At 41.4% G+C, this 20,997-nt stretch overlaps 2 protein-coding genes across 5 annotated transcripts in view; one reads left to right on the forward strand and one right to left on the reverse strand.

Annotated features, from left to right (window-relative positions):
- The first annotated feature begins 990 nt into the window (after positions 1-990).
- Positions 991-6,567, forward strand: LOC147205280 (guanine nucleotide-binding protein subunit alpha-14-like). 2 transcript variants are annotated; one of them, XM_086112121.1, is made up of 7 exons: positions 1,019-1,162; positions 4,056-4,240; positions 4,301-4,455; positions 5,115-5,243; positions 5,312-5,441; positions 5,587-5,740; positions 6,278-6,567. In XM_086112121.1, exons 1-7 carry the CDS (start codon positions 1,042-1,044, stop codon positions 6,466-6,468), a joined length of 1,065 nt encoding a protein of 354 aa, XP_085968247.1. In that variant the 5' UTR covers positions 1,019-1,041; the 3' UTR covers positions 6,469-6,567. The 2 variants fall into 2 exon arrangements, with proteins under 2 accessions (XP_085968248.1, XP_085968247.1); XM_086112122.1 differs by having other exon boundaries at positions 991-1,162; positions 4,056-4,455.
- Positions 6,568-6,659: 92 nt separating this feature from the next.
- vps13a (vacuolar protein sorting 13 homolog A) overlaps positions 6,660-20,997 on the reverse strand; it is a 31,080-nt gene continuing 16,742 nt past the window's right edge. Inside the window, exons 44-76 of one of the 3 annotated variants that reach the window (XM_086112118.1) lie at positions 20,529-20,681; positions 20,203-20,461; positions 19,839-19,999; positions 19,652-19,755; positions 18,979-19,279; positions 18,771-18,907; positions 18,192-18,486; positions 18,018-18,122; positions 17,552-17,698; positions 17,023-17,154; positions 16,789-16,922; positions 16,012-16,080; positions 15,522-15,654; positions 15,266-15,323; positions 15,017-15,188; positions 14,801-14,954; positions 14,423-14,569; positions 14,260-14,341; positions 14,120-14,189; positions 13,762-13,876; positions 13,567-13,680; positions 12,784-12,929; positions 12,624-12,705; positions 12,181-12,294; positions 11,950-12,025; positions 11,500-11,663; positions 11,379-11,424; positions 11,017-11,140; positions 10,722-10,836; positions 8,801-8,886; positions 8,585-8,708; positions 7,994-8,068; positions 6,660-7,916 (exon numbers count right to left, since the gene is read on the reverse strand). In XM_086112118.1, coding sequence (XP_085968244.1) covers positions 7,866-7,916; positions 7,994-8,068; positions 8,585-8,708; positions 8,801-8,886; positions 10,722-10,836; positions 11,017-11,140; positions 11,379-11,424; positions 11,500-11,663; positions 11,950-12,025; positions 12,181-12,294; positions 12,624-12,705; positions 12,784-12,929; positions 13,567-13,680; positions 13,762-13,876; positions 14,120-14,189; positions 14,260-14,341; positions 14,423-14,569; positions 14,801-14,954; positions 15,017-15,188; positions 15,266-15,323; positions 15,522-15,654; positions 16,012-16,080; positions 16,789-16,922; positions 17,023-17,154; positions 17,552-17,698; positions 18,018-18,122; positions 18,192-18,486; positions 18,771-18,907; positions 18,979-19,279; positions 19,652-19,755; positions 19,839-19,999; positions 20,203-20,461; positions 20,529-20,681 — 4,245 coding nt within the window. In that variant the 3' untranslated portion in view covers positions 6,660-7,865. Of the gene's footprint in view, positions 7,917-7,993; positions 8,069-8,584; positions 8,709-8,800; positions 8,887-8,935; positions 9,516-10,721; positions 10,837-11,016; positions 11,141-11,378; positions 11,425-11,499; positions 11,664-11,949; positions 12,026-12,180; positions 12,295-12,623; positions 12,706-12,783; positions 12,930-13,566; positions 13,681-13,761; positions 13,877-14,119; positions 14,190-14,259; positions 14,342-14,422; positions 14,570-14,800; positions 14,955-15,016; positions 15,189-15,265; positions 15,324-15,521; positions 15,655-16,011; positions 16,081-16,788; positions 16,923-17,022; positions 17,155-17,551; positions 17,699-18,017; positions 18,123-18,191; positions 18,487-18,770; positions 18,908-18,978; positions 19,280-19,651; positions 19,756-19,838; positions 20,000-20,202; positions 20,462-20,528; positions 20,682-20,997 lie in introns of those variants that run through there. The other 2 variants (XM_086112119.1, XM_086112120.1) reach the window with 2 other exon arrangements.

The following is a 20,997-nucleotide window of genomic DNA, read 5'->3' on the forward strand; positions in this document are numbered from 1 at the left end:
TCAAGGTTCAGGTCCAACTTAGAGAAAAAGAGTTATTTTGTGAACATTGGAATCTTTCATTCTGATCGCATGGTATGGTCATGACATGTGGGGCCCCTCAAGGGTCAGGCCTTGGACCCCTTTTGTTCAGTCTGTAGATGTTACCTTTGGGTCAAATGCTTCAGAATGCAAATATTGGCTATCATGGTTTTGCAGATGACACACAGCTATATTTATCTGTATCCTCAAATGACAGCAGTTTAATTAACCAGCAAGCAGACGAGGAGAATTTTAATCTACCGTATGCTTTTATCTCCAGCAGACTTGATGATTGTCGCGGTCTTCTGACTGAACTCCCTCAAAAGAGCATCAAACAGCTGTAGCTCATTTACACTGCTGTCGCTCAGGTTCTGACCAGAATAAAAAAGGTCAGAAAGTATTACTACAGTCGAAAAGGCCTTGCGCTGACTCCCAATCAGCTGTAGAATACATCCAAAAATACTGCCATTGATCTATAAATCACTGAATGGTTTGGGTCTTGAATACATGAAATAAATGCTTAGTGAACATCAACCCAGTTGGGCTATGAGATCCGCAGGGTCAATTAGCGGAGCCTAGTGCTCAAAGTAAACATGGTGAAGCTGCATTTAGCTGTTATGCTGCATAGAAATGAATAAGTGAAGTCATTTTCAAAACCTACTCTAATTTCTTTACTTTTTAAAGTGATCTCTTAATGTGTCAACACACCTGCTCGTAATTTTTGAAAGCGACTTTTGTTTTCTCTGCTTTGCTTCTGAATGCCGTTAACTGCCGTGTTTGTCGATGCTTGTAGCTGTTTTGTCTTTGCCCGGCGTGAATCGCAGTGAGTTGTCTCGCATATGAAATGCGCTACACGCTGACTTACCTCATGTCATTTCCATTCATTTCGATGGCAAAAGGACGATCTGATATCACGGCACCAGCGTGCAGTCGCCACACCTCATCATGTTTATTCAGGGCCTTCTTCCCGTGAGTGAGGAAGAGGAGCGCGAGGCAACACTGGCGTGCGTATGAGTCTCAGACATGGGAGGATGCTGCATGTCGTCCGAGGCCCGGGTGAGGCAGCAGATCAACGACGAAATCGAGAAGCAGCTGAAGAGAGACAAGAAGAACTGCCGCCGGGAGCTCAAGCTGCTCCTCTTAGGTGAGAGCGACCCATTTTGATGAGGAAATTGAATTGGGTGTCTGGTGTGTGTGCTGCCTACTGTGACCCATGGTGGGTGAACACATGACAGGTTGAAATCAAGATTTCTGCATTTAGAAATACATTCAAGCTGACTTTGGATGGACAAGCTGAGTTGATGTAGTTGGCGGTGGTGTGGACGCTGTTTCTAATGATTTGACCCAGTCGTGCCATGAAACGATGTCACCAGAATAGTTTACCGCTTTTTAATTTAATGCATTCTTGATTTCATTCATTTCCTCCTCCTTTTCTAGTTTTTAAATTAAATTGCGCTGGTTAGTTTTAATACGTTTTTCTGTTTAATCTAATTTTATCGGTTCAATTGACGTTTAAAAAATAGAATTTCATTTTCATTAATGGGTTGTCCATCCATCGCTTGACTTTGGTTTTCCAGATTTGTTTTGTTCTGCTTATTGTTTTATTGTGTTTGATTGTATTTTTTCAATTATATTATTACTGGATTAAATTGTATTTTTTTATTTCATTAATTGAATTTAATCTCATTTTGCTATTTCATTAATTTTCTATGGTTATCTAGTTTTTAATTGTCAGTTATTTGAATGATTTTCTTTTTATTATTAATTGTATTTTATTTGGTTAATTGTCTACTGCATTTCCATTTTTAAAAATCAAATCTAATTTGTTTTCAACGATCTATCCAGAATTTTAAAATCAAATTGAGATTTATTCCATTTTAACACATTTCATGCATTTAAATTTAAGCTTATTTTATCAATGAAGGCATTTTCTGGCTCCTATTCATTTTAAAAAATGAATTCTAACCCTGTGACGTCACACTTATCCTGTTTATTTATTTAAAGCCAGTCAGTTTTGACACAGTTCTGTCTCTCATTGGATTGTGCAGGTGTACCTAATAAAGTGACCAGTGCATGCCCCTTCAATAACAAATAAAACAAAAAATCTGTTACTGACTGGGAAAAAAAAAATCAGGCTATAATCTTATTGAATGAATACATCACATTTTCCTACCACGTTCCTTGCTTTGCAACTTTGCGAGGATTGTTTTGGTAACCTTTCAAGCGAGTCGAGGCCTGGGTGTGGCGCTGGTATGATGGAAGACCACATAGCTGCTGCGGCTGCCCCGTATGCAAACTCAATGCAAATCAAACCTTAAACAACACTCGCGGGACGACACGTTACTAAAAACTGTGTGCTTGTTGACATCTGCAAGCTACTTGTACTAAAAAGTGAAGAGCTACATGTTGAATTGTAAACTGTTGTAATGCCCCTATCGGTACCGGTAAACATGCACATGTCATCTTGTGCAGTTTTGCCAGTAATGTGGAGAAATTTAACACAGTGGAGTAGTCGGAAAAAGACATAACGACTAAGACTTAGCCGTTTTGCTAATGCATGCAGTTGCTTGTGGAAGAGATGTCAATATCCTTCATCTCCAGGTTAAGGTGCATCATGTGCTACTAAACTCTTTGTCCTGACTAGTAGGACTAGTAAGACAAGTCTGGGATACGAGTAGGACAAATGCATGTTATTATTGACGCCAAACTGTGCTTGTTTGCTTCATTTTTGTGAGGAAGACTGAAAAAGAACGTGTTTGCGCCAGGCAACTTGACTTGTAAACAAAGATGCATTCAAAACGATCACGTGACATGTTTGCTCGAGTGGCAACTTAAACTGTTGCAATACAAAGCTCGCTGCACGGGGGTGGGGATTAACATAGCAACGATACACATGCAAACAAAAATAGCCTTTTCGCTGTCGCATGAGTATTGTTACCCCCAAGACTCCTCCAAAAATGTATACATAATGGAGGGACAACACAGCAGAAATTCAAGCAACTAAAAACATCACATCCGGTCATGGCAGTTTTCCCCAGGTCCGTTTGGCAGTCAAATATAATACAAGCAAATAATGCAGCTTTCTTTGTGTGTGTGTGTGTGTGTGTGTGTGTGTGTGTGTGTGCATGTGAGTGCGCGCGCGCGCAACTCGCACGTGTTAGGGGTTGTATAGACTGGCCAACTTTACAACTCCACGACTGGTATCCAATCACGTGTCTGTGCCATGCTTGTGGAGGCGGTTGCAAGAGTGCTGACTGAAAGTCACTCCAAGTGATTTAACATACCAAATCCGACTGAGTCATGATCATGAAAACTTGACTCCAATGAACATGAACATTCACCAAAAGATGCCAAAAATATGACCAAAAACAATGACTCCCCTCTACCCCCCCAAAAAAAATTCTGACCATGAATCTGGCAAAAAAATCCTGACCCAAAACATCTTGACAATGATGACAACTAAAACATGACGACAACCCTGACCAAAACCTATGAATAAAAACATGACATTGACCCCAAAAATCATCACCAATGAGTTATGAACAAGAGCAAAAACATGACCCCCGACCAAAATCATCACCCAAAACTCAGACCAAAATTTTTGACCAAAATCACAATCACATCCCTGAGCAAAAACATAAATACGACAAAAAAGTTATAGCAATTATAATAAATCATAACCACATCCATGACTGAAACACACAATCATGACCACAACCCTAACCAAAAACCATTACCAAAACTCAAGACCAAAAAAATCACCACCTCAAGCCTGAGCAAACACATGACCATGACCAACAACTACGACCAAAGATTCTTAAAAAAAAAAAAAATCATGATATCTATCACAAATAATGACCAAAATCATTACCTCATCCATGACCAAAACACATGATCCTTACCGCAACGTAGATCAAAAACCATGGCCAAATATTCAAGACCAAAATTCCTCATCACAACCATAAGAAAAATAAAAACTTGACCACGACAAGAAAAATCACAAAAAAATACGTGACCGGCCCAAAACTGTGTACCAGGCACGGGCGAGAGCGGTAAGAGCACCTTCATCAAACAGATGAGGATCATCCATGGAGGAGGATACAGCGAGGAGGACAAGCGCAACTACGCCAAGCTGGTCTACCAAAACATCTACACGTCCATGCAGACCATCATCCGAGCCATGGAGACCCTGCACATCCCCTTCCATGACGCACGCCATCAGGTAAAAAGGGAAGGCTCTCTGCCGCAAACACGTCATTTGGACGTCTCTGCTGTGTGGCAGATGAGTGCCAACACGCTGCTGGAGGTGGAGGTGGCCAAGGTGGAAGACCTTGATCAAGAGCACGCGGCAGCCATCGGGAGATTGTGGAATGACGGCGGGTTGCAGGAATGCTTCGATCGCCGCCGGGAATACCAGCTGTCTGACTCCACCAAGTAGTGAGGCTCAAGTCCCGAACAAAAAACGTCACCAAAGATCATCAGCTAAACATGACAAAATCATCCTGAAAAAAAATTCGGAACAAAAACCATGATCAAAATTTAAAGCAAAATATAAGCAAAAGCTAGATGAAAAATGTGACAAAATAATTCTGACCCAAAAAATCCTGACTGAACACATGACTGAAAACTTGACCAAAATATTTTTTAAAACTGACAAAATAACACGTACCAAAAATTCTGACCAAAACGCACGATCAAGTGTCATGAATAAAAATTTTGATCAAAAAACAACAAAACAAAATCCTGATTATAATCCTGAGCAAATCTGGCCCAAAATGCCACCAAAGTCACAATCAAAAAGTGACAAAATAGCTCACCGAAAATCCAGACTAAAGCATGATAACCACAGGAAAAAAAAAATCAGGCACCAAGGCCCTAGAATACTCATGATCAAAACCATTATGAAAACCCACGGTTTTGTATTTCTTATATTGTAAGAACAAAAAAAACATGCACAAAAAAAATGTTTAAAAAAATGATGATCAAAATGTGATAAAATCCAAAAACCCATGACAAAAATCCCGATCAAACCTGTGACCAGAAAAACCACAAGTGTAAAACACTTAACAGTAAAATTGTCTTCGTTGACCCTCCAGCTATCTCACCGAACTAGATCGCATCTCGCAGCCCTGCTACGTACCCAACCTCCAGGATATCCTGCGAGTCCGGGTTCCCACGACAGGCATTATCGAGTACCCCTTCGACATGGAGAGCGTCATCTTCAGGTATGGCCCACCTCACCCACCTACAAGCATCAATTCCAAACAAAACTTACCTTTGCGGCCGGCGCTAGGATGGTGGACGTGGGCGGTCAACGTTCTGAGCGGAGGAAGTGGATCCACTGCTTCGAGGACGTCACATCCATCATGTTCCTGGTGGCGCTCAGCGAGTACGACCAAGTTTTGGTGGAGTCCGACAATGAAGTGAGGGCACTGCAAAAGCCGTGACGGCCATTGATGATGGCAATCCTTGACTAAAGCCACCAATAAAAAACATCACCAAAACCTGATTAAGAATGTAACAAAAAATCCAGATGAGAGCAATGATGATGTCGTGTCGTTTTGTCAGAACCGCATGGAGGAGAGCAAGGCTCTGTTCAAGACCATCATCACATACTCGTGGTTCCAAAGCTCCTCCGTCATCCTCTTCCTCAACAAGACGGACATCCTCCAGGAGAAAATCCTGCACTCCCACCTGGTTGACTACTTCCCACAATTCTCTGGTTGGTTCCTCGATTGGATGACATATTTTGATTCAAAAGAGATATGAGAGCCCGTGGCTGGAAATTTCAAGAGATTTCTGCTTTTATACAAACAGCAAGCAAAATTAAAGGCAATATAAAAACAAATATTACAGTATGCAAACAGCCTATTGTATGAATATGCATTGCCAAAAAAAGTACTTTTTTCTATTATCACTGAAAAAAAAGTTTTCAGATGAATGTTGACATTTTTACATTTTGTTTTTATGCAAAAAATTGTGTTTTGGTGAAAGGGAAAAACAAAAGGGAATGTGGAGGGGGATTACAAGTGGTTGTTTAATTTAATTTAATTTTTTTTACAAACACCACTTGAAATGTAAAAAGTAAAGATTATGCCGATGCATGCTCTTCACTGGACAATGACATCATGAAGTAAAAAAAAAATAGCCTGCTTCCTGTGATTCAGATTTTTACATATGACACAAATTTAGTCCATGTGAAAAAAAAGAGGTAACAATAAGACTTAAATCATCCTAATATTCTGTGCGTGGCGTTCAGGGCCTCGTCACGATGCGTCGGCAGCTCAAGAGTTTATCCTCAAGATGTACCAGGAACAAAACCCAGATAAAGACAAGAAGGTCTACCCGCACTTCACCTGCGCCACTGACACAGAGAACATCCGCTTTGTGTTCACCGCCGTCAAGGACACCATCCTCAGACAGAACCTTCAAGTCTTCAACCTGCTCTAACCGCCACAACCCTTCTTTTTTTTTTTTTTTAATGTCATTGTCAAAAGTCAGTGCCTTTCTATTTATTCAGTTTCAGTGTATTAACCCAAGTTGTGCCTTAGCCAAAACTCTTCGCCGTGTTTGGAAAGAAAATTTGTGTTCGTATTTTTGTTAAAAGTGAGGTTGATGCAGTGCGGAAAGAGATGCAGAAAGCAAGCACACCAATTATTTATTTATTAAACAGAAAGGAAGTCACTGCAGTGAACACCTGAAAAAGTACATCAGCACCAAAATATACTCGAGCAAAAAAAAAAAAAAAAAGAATGGTGATGACCATGAGGATTCCCTTCTTTTAAATCGATTTTTCTTTTCGCTTTATAAACATGTTTGGCCTGGCATATCATTACTGTCCAACGAGAAGCATGTACATTATCTCCAGTTTGTTTGCATTACTTTGTACTTTGAATTTGTTAATGTGGGGGGGGGGGGGGGGTCAAATTAAGTGATGAATATCCAATATTGTGAGATTGTTAAGTTTTTATCTGAAAATAAAAATTAAATGTTTCAGAAGGAAACAAAATAATCTCAGGAAAAAAATGCATCTCCAAATTTTGTGAACTAAAAAATAAAAATAAAAATTTGTGTCTATACTAAACACAACAAAAAAAAAGTTTTATTAATAAAAAGAAAAAAATATTATAGTGTCCAATTTTTGTTGTAAAATAAACCCAAAATGGTTGCATCTCAAAATTAATGCAAGTATCTCTCAGTTTGTCAGTTAAAAAAAAATCCAAAATTGTGATTTATCTTGTTTGTTTCCAAAAATAATATATCTTTTTGTGGTGTTGGAGCTAAAACAGTAACAACAAAAAAGGAAATGTTTATGCTCATTGGTGGTGACAATGTGATACAAAAACAGAAAAATCAGTCTGCTTCCATTAGACCCATTTGTGAACAGATGCATCCATATATTTATGTATATACATAGCCTACAAGATTAATATACAGCAGTTTAGTATAAAAACGGCATGCATCTTAACTCGCACACTCCAGAGTTTTAGCTTGTGGAAACGGATACCAAAAAAAATACTGTAGGAGTCACCGAGTAGAAAGTGAGTCATTACGTGAGCGTGTGACATTAAAAGTCAGGGGGGGGCAAAAAAAAAAACAAACAACAAACATGAAATGTGATAATTCCCTTTGTTCAGTAAACTTGAGATTTGATTTGACAGACTTGTTATAAAACTCGCACACACGAACACGCGAGGTGAGGTGAACAAACAAAAGGCACTGATGGGCATGAGCTCCATTGTGTGTTTTAGTGTGTGTTTGGCAAGCATTTCTTCAACATCCTATCGCTGCATCCAACTGGATATCGAATAAATGCTCAGACATCTTCTGTGTTGTGACGTTTGCATTCAGTATTTGGGTAAACTCTCCCTGGCATCCTCCAGTCTAGCGAGAACCCACTGAAGGGACAAAAACAAGCCAGGATGTTGTAATCCGTTCAAGCACGGAGAGAACTAACACGAGGATGGCGACTCACCGTGGCGATCTCGGGCGTCCTGAAATTAATGATCTTGCCGAACTCTTTGGCGTGAAACACAGACTTGACTCGCTCCTGCACACAGAAGAAAAGATTTAGAGAAGAGCAAATTGGATAGATTTCTTTTAGAAATCCGGTCGCAACACAAACGATGAATGAAGTGAGGTTTGTCTCTCCTCTCCCCCAAGACAATCAAAATAAAAGCATGCATGTGCTGAACGCTTTCATTCAAAAAAAATATATACATATACACAGTATATTTTCAGATTTTGAAAAAACACTCACAAAATGAGACACATGCTTCATATGGAGTTTTTTTTTATCTGAAATGTGGATGTACTGTACATAGACGTCTGTAAACACTGAAATGTGTAAAAAAAATAAAAATCAGTTGCTTAAATGTTTTATACTGTAATTTCCAGCAAAACGGGAGAACAATTTTGCAATACTTTTCTGCCAATAAATTGCATATTAATCACGGGAAATTAGTGTTTTCCGTGATGTATTAGCATTAGCATTAAGCTAGCAGTCTACAAGCTTAGCTACGTGCTTGTTTCATACAAGATTTAAAAAATAAATAAAAGGCATCACCTTGGCCTCGATGCGAAGTCGTCGGTTCTCAATTATGGTGGGCTCCTTGGTGAACTCGTCAAATAAGTATTGCCACTCGCAGATCAGTTGACCGAACGTGCCCGTGGTCACAAAGAAAATGCCCCTTGGATGGCAAAAAAAATAAAATAAAAATCATCATCATCAAAGGAGGCGATCAATGATGTCATTAATCAACAAGCGGGAGCGAACACTTACTTCTTGGTGATCATGAGGAAGTCCGAGTCATTGACTTTAGCGTGAGCAAAGTATCGGTATTTAGCAAAACGGCCGTTCTCGATTTTCTGCAGAGACACACAACACGCACACGGGACAAGAAGTGACAATTAACATTTCTGAAATGACTTGATGTGGAGTGTTGACGTTGTGGGGGTGTAGGTAGGGTTGAAAAACAAAGACAACAAATGGCAGGTGGAGTTTGACAATGTCCAAAACTTTATTGGGGAAATGTTGGGGATTTGAGACAAGATGGAGGACAGGAAACAACAATGGGGAGAAAAAAAATAACAATGGCAAAAAAAGATGACCATTGGTGAAAAAGGGAAATGCCCCCCCCCCCCCCACACACACGTCTAACAAAAATGTAACTGATTAGAAATACAAAAAAAAAGTACCTGAATCTGTCAAGAATTCAGGCAGAACAAAAATAATAATAATCACACAGTGCTGAACTCATATATTAGACCACTTGGTTTAGAGAAGCCTCATGAAGTGCTTTAATGCAAATGCTTTCAGTGAGCACTCAACGTCTTACTACCTTCCTAGAAAGAGAAATCATTTGCTTATTTCTGTATTTATTTATTTTGAGCTCGGAGCGCTAGCTGTCTTCCTCATCCTCATAATCCTCCTCCTGATTCTGATCCTCATCGCAATCATCCTCACTGTCAGTGAAGTCACTGAGGCTCAAGCTACTCTGTGGACATGACAAGAGAGAAGGTCACAACATCAGACACACGACTACACAAACCCACCAGGCTGTTGATGGCCCTTCCGATTCACTCGCTAACCATCGATCCAACTTCTCAAAACTCAGCGTCACAAGAACAACACTCATCATAATTAAAGCACCGCTGCATCATTCTGACCTCAAAGTTCAAAGTGAAAAAATGTGGCCCATTCCTTGCAGAGATTCTGTCGTGTGATTTCACTTTCAATGCCTTCTAAATACGTCGCGTGAACGTCATAACAAGCGGCTCGGGAACTTTGGCTGCTTTCTCAAATTCATGGAAGGCAACCCCCCCAAATAAATAAATAACCCTTTTCAATTCTTTTCTGCTAAATTAATTAAACATTGCCGACTACATGTCTAAAAATAATTGGTATAAATTCACACAAAATAAAAAGAAATGTTTTAATGTGGAGTGTAAATTAAAAATGAAGAGATATTTGTTTTAATAACTTAAATATCTACATGCATAAAAATAAACTAATATTTTAATGTGATTTTTTTATACAACTCTTAAGTACTTTAAGTCAAATGACACGTTAAAAGGTACAATATTTAAATGTTTGGATAAATTTGATTGTGAATAATATAATTATATAGTATATTCACAATATGTAACTAAGTAATGTAACGGTTTACCTAGTAATACAATTTCCACGCAAGGCACTCATTATTTTAAATTCATTAATTGAGCATAAACAAAAGCAGAATAAAAACGACTTGGATCAAACGTCCCTTTGAAGGTGCACTGCTTCAGTTTTGATCACAAGATAAGTCAGACTAACTGAGATCATAAAATATTGTAAAAATTGAATAACGTAATATCATTAAAAAAACATACATGACTCTAGAAAACGCATCCCTTGATAATGTCTAATTGTTCTAAGCCAGTGCCACACAGTGGTAAGGGCACCGCCTGACTTGTAGTACCGCTGTCCGCCTCTGGAGGTTACAGTGTGTCACTGGCTGGCCTGATTCACACAATACGCAAAAAGAGGAAGCATCTGATGCAAAATATTTGTGACCTGAGCATTTTTTTGGAGTCTTTCGACAGGTCACCGCCCAAATGTCAACTTCCACTGTAAGTGGAAGTTACTTGGACTGCAGCACAATTCAAAATGCATTATTCTAGGGGACTATGACTCGATGAGGTCACTCCGTTGGGTGTCCTACCTGAAGCATCTGACTTCCGATGCCCTCTCTTTGCCTGTATGGCCGTATGACTCCATCTTCGTGGATGAAGCGAGGGGGGCGCAGGGATTCGATGTCTTGCGACGTCTCCGCCGCCCTAAAACGGATGCAAAAATCCCACATGGAAATCCACACCTTGGACCAAATGCGTGACTCGATTTGCGGCCTATGGCAGCTCCTTGCGTGTGCTTTCATTTAGTATTTGATTGTTTGTCCAATGACCCGCTAAAATGTCTTCAAAAATATATAGAAAAAAATGGTGAAAAAGAGAAGCAACCTCTTGATGCCTTGAAAGGTGCTGCTGGCCATGTCAATGATGCCGCCGGTGGGCCTGGCGACGGCACCCACCAGACCTTTCCCAACTCCTTTGAAGAAGCCTGCCGCTCCTTCCTTTTGTGCTCCTGCGCAGTGACATCACCACACAATTAAAACATTTAAATAAAGTGAGTTAACCACAGGAATACATTCCGCACATTTTTTTTAATCTGGTCTCATGGCATCCCAGATTTTCACCTATTGTGGTTGGGTTTGGAAGGTATCATGGTAAACTGTAACACCCCATGTATAAAAAAACAAACAAACAAACAAGCAAACAAACAAAAAAATTGTTACATGGGGGGTCAACATAGTGTTGCCTACCTTTAATGGGTTTGGTGACAATGCCTGTTATTCCGCTAACAAATCCCTGCCCAAGAAAACATCCCAAATTAACCACTGCTTCTTCTCAACAGTAAATGTGTCATAGAGGAGAAATGCGTACCGAAACCAATCCTTTCCCACCCCTGGTGAGACCCTCTCTAAGGCTGCTGGGCTGCTTGTTCATGGCCTCTCTCCTCTTCTGCTGGTACTCTTCATCCATCGTGATGGCGGCAACGCCCTTGGCCATGGCGCCAGTGATCCTGGAGGCCGCACCCGCTATGCCCCCTGTGATGTGCACCAGTTTCATTGTTCAAATTGCATGCTGCTTGGCATCATTTTAAGACAAATTATGTCATATTATGACTGAAAGCCCAGACATATCAAAACCTGTATTTTACCCTATAAGGACCTTCAAATTTAAATTCTTGAAAAACTGTCGTAAAATACTTGAAAACTGACTTAAAACATGAATACAAGGAAAACTGAAAACTGACATAAATACACTGGAACCTGACCTTAAAACGGAAATAAAACCATGGTTAACACGACTACGTTAATCGGATTTGCTTACCTACAGCTCCTCCTACCAGAGCCTTCACTCCAAGCGCCATCCCTTCCACAAACTCCTCTGGCCCCTGGATCGCGCCCTGTGGAACACCAAAAGGCAAACACGATCACGTCGGTATAGTTTTGCACATTCATTTGACCTTTGTGGTTTTCTTTTTCTTTTTTAATTATCCCAATGGTAACACGAATGAAGCCATTAAATTACTAAAATGTGCACTTGAACTTTTCGCCTTACCTGATAGGGCTCATAGAAGAAGGCCTCGACTCCCTCGGACAGCCCTCTGATCAGACCGAAGGGATTTCCCAGTACATCTAGGCCCAGCACCAGGACATACATTTGCTTGATTGCCTAAAATATAAAGTGGTAGCTTGTCTTACAAGTTTAATTCATTCCAGGAGTCACATTTGCATTTAACAACTGTTGCTTTTTAAACTTTGATTCAGGTAAATCTTTTATTCAACTTTAGTGCAATACATTTTGAATGATTGTTTGAGCACAGTGTTGACATTAAAAGTGTGCATAATGTTAAGAATGACTTACAAAAACATGAAATATAACTTTTCAGAATAAAACTTGTTTTTGATGAATAGTTAGGCCTTCCGTGGTGCTCCAAGTCATTTCTCATGATCCCCTGTCCAAAAATTTTGAGAACCACTGTGCTAGATCACCATGGTTACCTGTTTGGAATAATGCCTGATGACTTCCCACTGGAGCTGCTGGGTGGTACAGAACTGGAACGTCAACTCAAAGAAAGCAAGCCTGACACAAACAAGATTCAATTGTGAGCCCTTTCCCTTTGATGATGTGACTCGTTTGTTCCGTATTAGTGGTACATACTTGAAGACGACGTCCTGCACGTCGGTGAGCGTGGCGCCAATGCTCTTGAGCAGGAGGTTGAGCGACTGGACAGGTATGAGCTCCCTCTCCCTCTTTTCCTTCAGGCCGTCCTCACCACCCGTACTCAGAGATAAACTCAAATGGAGCTAACGAAACACAAACGGGAAAAAAAAATGTTTAAATAGTAAAAAGAAATAATTTTAAACATATACTACTGATAATTTGACCTGCAGGGAGTACCAGGCATTACTTAGAGGTAAGATGTTAATTAGAGAGGCCTTTTTTTTAACAGGTAACACATTTTTCCTCATACATGAATGTCAGAACACTTAAGTCATTTATCCCATTAATATATTTACTAAAATAGTTTTAAATATTTTTTAAAATAATTTTGACCGTAAACTATTTCAAAACATTTTTCTCATGAATTTATATTTTAAAATGATTTCCATATAAATTGAATTAGTAATTATAGGTTAAACTATTCTCAGTAATATAGTTTAAATTATTCTCAAAAATTTATTTTGTGTATTTAAAACATATTTTGTCCAAAATGAATTCTGGAAAATATTTTCCCATAATTAATTTCATTCTATATATTTAACCATGTTTTGGACCCATAAATGTAATGATTCATCTATTGTTTTCTATTTATTTTCCACAAATGAATGTACTATTTCTTTGCCATAATTTTTTGCATAAATGTGCAGCTGGAAAAACACAAAAACAAGACTCGCCCCTTTGACATCTGTTTTTAGATAACATCGTAAATTGGCATTGTACCTTGATGGGGGAAATGTGGAAGTACTCGTATAGGCTGATGGGCGTGGTATCAGCGGAGGAAACGTGGTTCAGCTCCGTCTTAATGTACTCCACGTCTTTCTCAAACAGTTCCACCTAGAGCAAGCAGAAGCGCAGAACGTGAATGGACACGAGCACTCAAGCTGTCGGTCAAACTATACGACGGGAGGACCGCACCTCCTGTTGGACGCTTATGACGCTGGCATCCTCTGGGGTAAACAGGTCGAGGATTGCATAGAGGAAGCCCAGATCCAGCTTCAGATCCATTTCCTGGATCAGTACCTTGAAGTACCTGAGGAAAAGATGACGGGGCTATGAAATATTTTAAGAATCGATCATTCTCCTGACCTCCGATTGGTGATTTGAGTAACCTTATAAAAAAAAAAAAAAAAAAAAAACTAATCTTTGCTCAATGCTGCCATTCTGTAGTATAATTTTTTTTTACATATTTACAATTTAAAACTGACCAACAATGTGAAGAGAGACTGTAGAGTATAGTGAAGCCCAAAAATGGCAATTAAAAGAGCATCCTTACTTGATGCGGGAGATGTCAGAGTGGCCTGCTGCCCTCGTGACGATGCTGAGGTCGGTCAGAGGCTTGGGTTCTGTACAAAATGACGAAATAGGTCAAAACAGACAAAAACAACAGACAAAACATCAGTCAGCTCAACAGACCTGCATCCATGGTGACAGACTTTGGAAGCTTTACCGGGTAAAAAACATAGGGAAAGATGGCTCCTGGGAGCTGATTCTGGATCTGTGCAACATACGTCCAGAATACAGTGAAGACCCATTGTTTTTTTGGAGCAAATTGGCTTCCCAATGACTTGAGTCTGACCTGGATGTGGTGGATTTGGACCCGGTAGGAGCTCTGGCGCGGCGAGACGCTGTACTCCACCTTGACGCCCGGCAGGAAGTGCCTTCTGAGAGGGGCGTCGCACGGCTGCAGCAATCGCATGTCCGTCCCATTGGGAGACAGGCAAACCTGCCAGAGAACAACAACATGCAATATAATGATTGAAACACATTTCAATGATAATTCGTGAAAAATAGTAAAGTATAACTGTCATAAAAATATTGAGCACTGTGAACTGAATTTCCCTTAAAGGTTCAAAATTAATTACTGAAAAAAAAATACAATGACAGATATGGTTCTACAGCTAGAGGTATACTTATTGATGTAGATATCCTGTATAGTTCGGGATATGTGTCTGACCTGGAAGCTGTTGTCCAGGTCGACGATGGCTTTGTCAATGGGTCCGGATTCAATGTACTCTTTGAAGCATTTCTCTAGCATCTCAGCCACTTCATTGCTCATAGGCTTCCACCGGTTCTTCTTCTTGGGCTTCATTTCCCACACCACATCGGAACTGCAACAGGACAGCGGTTGGCACCAAAATAAAAAGACACGACATAAGACCGGGTGATGTACCTGGTGATCCCGATGTAGGAGACTTCTTGGCTGCTGCTGTTGTTGACCAGTGAAACGCCGACGTTGTAGAGTGACAGGATGATTTCCTGCTCAGCTAACTGTGCCTTCTCACTCTCGCACAGCAACTTGTAGATGCGCAGTTCCTCTGTGAACAGCACCACGCGCTGGAGACCTTGGAGACCACAACAACACATTTAGGGTGGGCTTCGTTGACCAGGTGGGCTTGGATGAGTGCAGTTTTGACATTACCTTCATAAAAGGAGATAACAAAAAGTTTGCCTTTCTTCCTCAGGTCCTCACGCAGATCCTGTGGATGCAAGATGAGGAGGGCTTCAGGTCAAAACAAGATGTAGCCAATTGTTGTCAAGCAATTGACAGTTGTGCGTGAGTCGCCGACAGCGCTCACTGGGCAACCTTAGATGCGCACGTGTACCCAATCAAGTGTCTTATTGCTCTACAGTTTTTTTTTTTTTTTTCAAAAAGCTTGACGTGTTTTTACGCACACCTCTTCGCTCTTCAGCTTCCCGCTGTATTTGCCGCACCTCCAGCAGAGCTCCCGGGAGCCCGTGGGCTTGGCCCAAGTGTAATGCACGGCTTTCCCGGCCTCTACCTCCTCCACTTCTGCTGCCTTCTGGGAGCTGAACACAACAAACAAAAGCCATCAAACACTGGAAAAACAAAACAAAACAAAACAAAAAACCCCCCACTCCCTTGGTTAACTGCAAACGACAGCAAGCACATCATGCAGACACAAAGCGCGACGATATGACAGCACCCAGCCACCAAGAATGTATTACCACGGCAACCCTCCAGTCCAAAGAAGCCGTCTCAAACATTCAATCATGGGGAAGAGGTATTAGCAGAATTGACACAAGAGAACCACTGGAAAATGCATGAGGAGCAATTCCGCTGCAAGATTTTCATGGTTTGACACGGATGATGATTTGACATAAAGGAACGGATTAGATGACATCACACTCGTTCCTCCTTTCTACCTGGCCTCCTCCATTGAGAAAGAGAGATCCAGCAGTTCACTGGGCACCCATGGGGACTCTGTCTGTACGCTGCATGACCCACAACACAAATACATACAGAACGTGTGTAAAATATGTATATACTTGAAAAACTTGCACAAAAGGGAACTTCCTCGCAAAACGCATCTGAATCACTTCCATTTTGACTGTTGCACGGCTTCCTCTGTATACACTCTAATGTCTTTCACTTTTATGATGGAGGTAGTCGCACGGCCTTATGACTTATTCAGCGGAGCACTTCTGAAGCATTGTCACATACTTGAACCATATTCAGTGTTCTGGGAGCACTGTACACAGCAACTGCAACCACGATTGAATCTGCGAGTAGTAATGAGCCCCTTGCACGCCCCTTTTCAAATGGTGATTCATCCAAATGACCTTCAAGGTGGAGGTTAAAAGCCTTGGAAGTAAGCGTTGCCATATGACGAGGATGCCGTCTTTTGAAGCTTGGCAAAAGTAAATGTCCTGAAATAGCTGCTTAAAACGAACATGCCTGACTTCCTGTTCAGTTTTAAGATTGGGTCCTTGAGACTTTCTTATACATCCTGTTATGAATACAAATGTTCACACGCTTTTGTGTCAACAGTGAAACTGGTGTCAGGATTTTTTTATTTTTTTAACTTTTCAGGCCATATATATTCACCAGGAGATCCGTGTGACCGTTGGGCATTTTGTCACCACATAAAAGGAAGTACGTTTGTCAATAGAATAATAATGAAAATAACATTTGTGGCTGACCTCTGGTAGAACTGCAAGGTCTGGTCTTTAGTGTGGTTGATGATAAGGAAGGGTGCTGCGCCATCGTGGTAGTCGGAAAATCGGATGGTGGCAGAGTGGTCCGATACATTGACATCAACAATGATACCGCCCACCTATGACAAAAAAAATAAAAAATAATAATAATCCTGTCGACTACAAGAAAATGTTTCCTTTGATTAACACTCAACCAGTCACCCATTTTATTGTCCTTACAGTGTTATCCAAGCGCAGCAATAAGCAGTTCTCTGGACGTGTGAAGTTGATGGTGCGAGGCGGAGACAGACAGCCTTCTGTTTTGACTTTCAGAAGCTTGGCATCATTTTCAGGCCAGAACGGAATGGCGGACTAGAAGACAAAGAATATGACCACAAAAACAAACAAACAAACAAACCATGTCAGTCGTTTTTAAAAGGGTGAGCAGTTCGTGTCTATTTCTTTTTTCTTCTTACTTTCATTATAGGAAAGGGTGCAATAACAGTGAAAAATAATTCACTTTTTATGAACATGTGAAAACGCACATACACAGACAAGATTGCATACACAGATGGTAAGCGCAGAAATATAAATTATTTGTCAATATGCCTATGCTCACATAACAGTGACTATTTCTATATTCATGTCATCTGTCTAGTATGCCACAGCACATCTTTATTTGAATTAGTTAAAGGTTTGAAGTACTGGAAACTGTTTTGAATTGTGAAAGATCATGCATAAATACGGCCCGAAGAATGCAGGCTCTCACCTGTTCAGGCGGGACTACGGTCCAGTTCTCCTGGCCCTCCTCACATATGAGGACAGTCTGCTTAGTCCTGTTGACTAGCATGTAAAATGGCATGAAGGTGACGATGCGGGTGAGACTGAAGCTGCTCGTGTCGATCTTCACACCGACCTGATGGAGGAGGAAGAGGGATGGATCAGGTGGCGTTTTGTTCATTTATCCATTTTCTCTGCTGCTTGTCCTCATTATGGTGACACGTGAGCTGGCTTTTGAGTGAGAGGGGGCATACACCCTGGACTAGTTGCCAGTCAATCGCAGGTCGTGTATCGCGCAAAAATTAGTCACACTCACATTTACACCTACAGACATTTTAGATCAGGGGTGGGCAAAGGATGTATGACTCATGAGCCACACCTCCCGCCCCAATTCTTTAATCCAATAATAATCGAATTAATGAGTATTAAGACAAAAAACATTACCAGACACTCACCAGATAATCTTTATACTGGCCTTTGCATTTCACATCTCCGTAGCTCCCAACAGTATCCAGGGAAAAATCATCAGAGAGTTCGCTTTCAGAGATCATGAGACGGACCTGAGAGAGGCGAGAAACATCCTCTAACCTTTGAAATGGTTTAATTTCTCAACAATTTCCAAGCTTTACCTTGTTGTTCTTCAGGAAGTAACGAGGTTTGAAGGAGAAGAGCAGCGGCATCTCATAATCCAGCGGGTGCTTGCGGTGGATGTCGTCCGCCTTGTACTGCAGCAGTCTGCCCGTCTTGTTCACCATCCAGTATGGTGAGTGGATGGCCACCACCATCTGGCCCTGGTCGTGCTTGACGTGCACGGCGATGTCCAGCTCATCCCGCCGCCTCTCCATCCCTTCGCTGTAGTCTTCCTCCTCCGTGCGGAGGGACTCAAACACAATGAAGGCAATTTCCTCCTGCTCACTGCACAGGCTGTTGACAACAGAATGCTTTATTACAAGTGAAACTAGAGCGCCAGACAGCTCGATACACATTTTTAATTACAAAAAATCGAATTCAACTGAAAAAGATTCGACAGGAAAAAAAGATAAAGTATATTTTGATTTTGATTGAATTGTTTAATTTTTCACCATATGAACAGCTGAAAGTACGTCGCAATTGTGGCTAGCCCACATGGGAGCACATTACACATTTTGGCAAGGAAGAAAAAAAAAGCAAAAACAGCAGTTGGAGTATATGTATACGGGAAGTCAGACCTGTACTGAGCAGACCAGTCTTGAGCGAGGTAGTCAATCAGGCGAAGGTCCAGGCTGGATTGGTTGATGACGGCAGTGTGAAGTTGGGCGGAGTGGCCCGGGTTCAACGTGGACTCTGTTTCACACTCGCTGCTGTCCTGTTGAGTAGAGGACCGCAGTTTAGTGTAATGCCTTTTTGGACGTATGCAGATTGCCAGTAAAGCTGTACATTGAGTTTATAGGTGATCGGGTAAGGCAGCAGATTTCGTAGCAGGACACAAGGCCACAGATGGAGAACATATGGCACGTCAAAGTTGCCCCCAATGCCGCCTGTGTCTTTAAACGTCACTGTGTCCTTCACAGGCACAATGTTGACCGTCAACACGTCGCCCAGATTGCCGCTGCGGTGACACTCCTGTTGAATGGGAATCTTGGGCTCCTGGGGGTTGATGTCGTCGTAGCTGAAGCCCTCCGAGCACTCAAACTGGTCACCGTCTTCACCTGTGACCGGCTGGAGGCTCAGCTCAGACCTGAGAGGAAAGGAGAGGAGAGATGGTGGTGTGACTCATGCCACGACTGACGGTGTGGTTGGCTATAATTCATTTTGGTCACCGAAAGTGTCAGGTCATGACAGTTTCTGACTTTTTTTGCCCTTCTACTTAATTTTTTTGGGGCAACATCCGTATTTAGTGTGTCCCTGCTGAAATGCACTGATAGCCACTTGTGTTTGACCATTTCTCCGCCACATGAACGCATACACAAGTTTTGGTGATCAAGTGCTGCTGTTGTCTTCAACATGAAGCCAACCCTTTGCCCCGCCCCTTGTAGTCAACACAGGCCAGACTTGTGATGACCAAAATGACTAAAATGCTTTGTATTAATACGTAAAGGTGTACAGTTACCTGTACGAGTCCAGAGGGACACAGTACTCCTCTGTGGGTAATGAGGTACCCAAATATGTTGACCCCTCAAACACTTTAAAGGGGATGGAGAAATGATTGATGATCTGAAGAAACAAAAAAGAAAATAAATAAATAAACATACAAATATTCTGTGACGTGCAACAGACACACGTGTGCGTTGTCGTACCTGGAAAGGCGAGCGAATCTTGATGTACTTGCTGCCTTCCATGGAATACACCTGACAGACCAGGAAGCGCGTGACTCCCGACACCTCGTGCATGACACTGTACATTCTCCGTCCAACTTTAATCAAGGGGATCATGCTGGCTGATGTGTGACCCGCTGGAGCTGTGAGAGCATTTACAACATGGGTAAGCAAAGTATTTTATCTAGCTCACTGGGTATTTACTTCCTCAAGCACCCTTTAATATGAGGAATGAATTTCGGGTGACTCATGCCCGGGTGCATTACTGGGCCTCGTTTTAGCCATGATTTCAGGGTCTTTAAATGTCACATACATGAGTGAATACATTTGAGATAGTTTTACGTACTCGGTTGTATGTAGAAATCCTTTTCACTGAGCGAGATCATTGCTGAGAACTGGTCCGACTCGGTGGTGACGGAATAGTCCATCCCGAGCGTTTGGCCGTCCTGAAGCTCGACAATATGGTCGTTGCTGTGCGTGGCGACCGGGGAAAACATGTCGCTGTACTGGACAAACACGGGCAGGCCCAGGCGGTTCTTCACCACGAACGGAGCCTCGTCCTTCTGGAAGCACCCGGCCGTCTCTTTGGCAGCGTCGGCAAAAGCCTGTGGGGATACACTGTCGTTTCAAGATCCCCGAACAGATTATGTTGTCGGATATTTCTGTTTTCACCTTGCCCAGGTTACTCAGCATAGCAAGTCCACATTTGGAGAGGGTGATATTGAGCTGGTCCTTGCTGCTGATCAAAATGACAGTCTTGTAATCGGGGACATTGTAATCCACCTCATCGGCCCACTCGATGTTCTTCAATGGCTTTGTTTTCATCTGCTTGTTCAAGTGAGAAACAATCAGTCAGGGTTGCTTGATTTAAAGCAAAACTTATTTCTATCAATGTTTTCAGGTAAAAGTAATCATTTGCCAGGTAATCATGTTTGGAATTAGAATACTACCGGGACTTACTAAAATTATTTGTGCAATTCTTGTGCCTCAAATAGTTATTGGTGATTAGTAAATGACAGTGTCTGCAAGCATAGGATGTTGTTGTTTGTTAACATTACGTGTACTGCTTTTATGATAGTTTGTAATGAATGTGTATGAACAAATGGATAAGAAGAACAGAAAACAAATACAAAATCCATAT

This window comes from Hippocampus guttulatus, chromosome 5, assembly GCF_054856545.1.
Source record: "Hippocampus guttulatus isolate MCC_2025c chromosome 5, RoL_Hgut_1.0, whole genome shotgun sequence".
In the NCBI taxonomy this organism is placed as follows: domain Eukaryota; kingdom Metazoa; phylum Chordata; class Actinopteri; order Syngnathiformes; family Syngnathidae; genus Hippocampus; species Hippocampus guttulatus.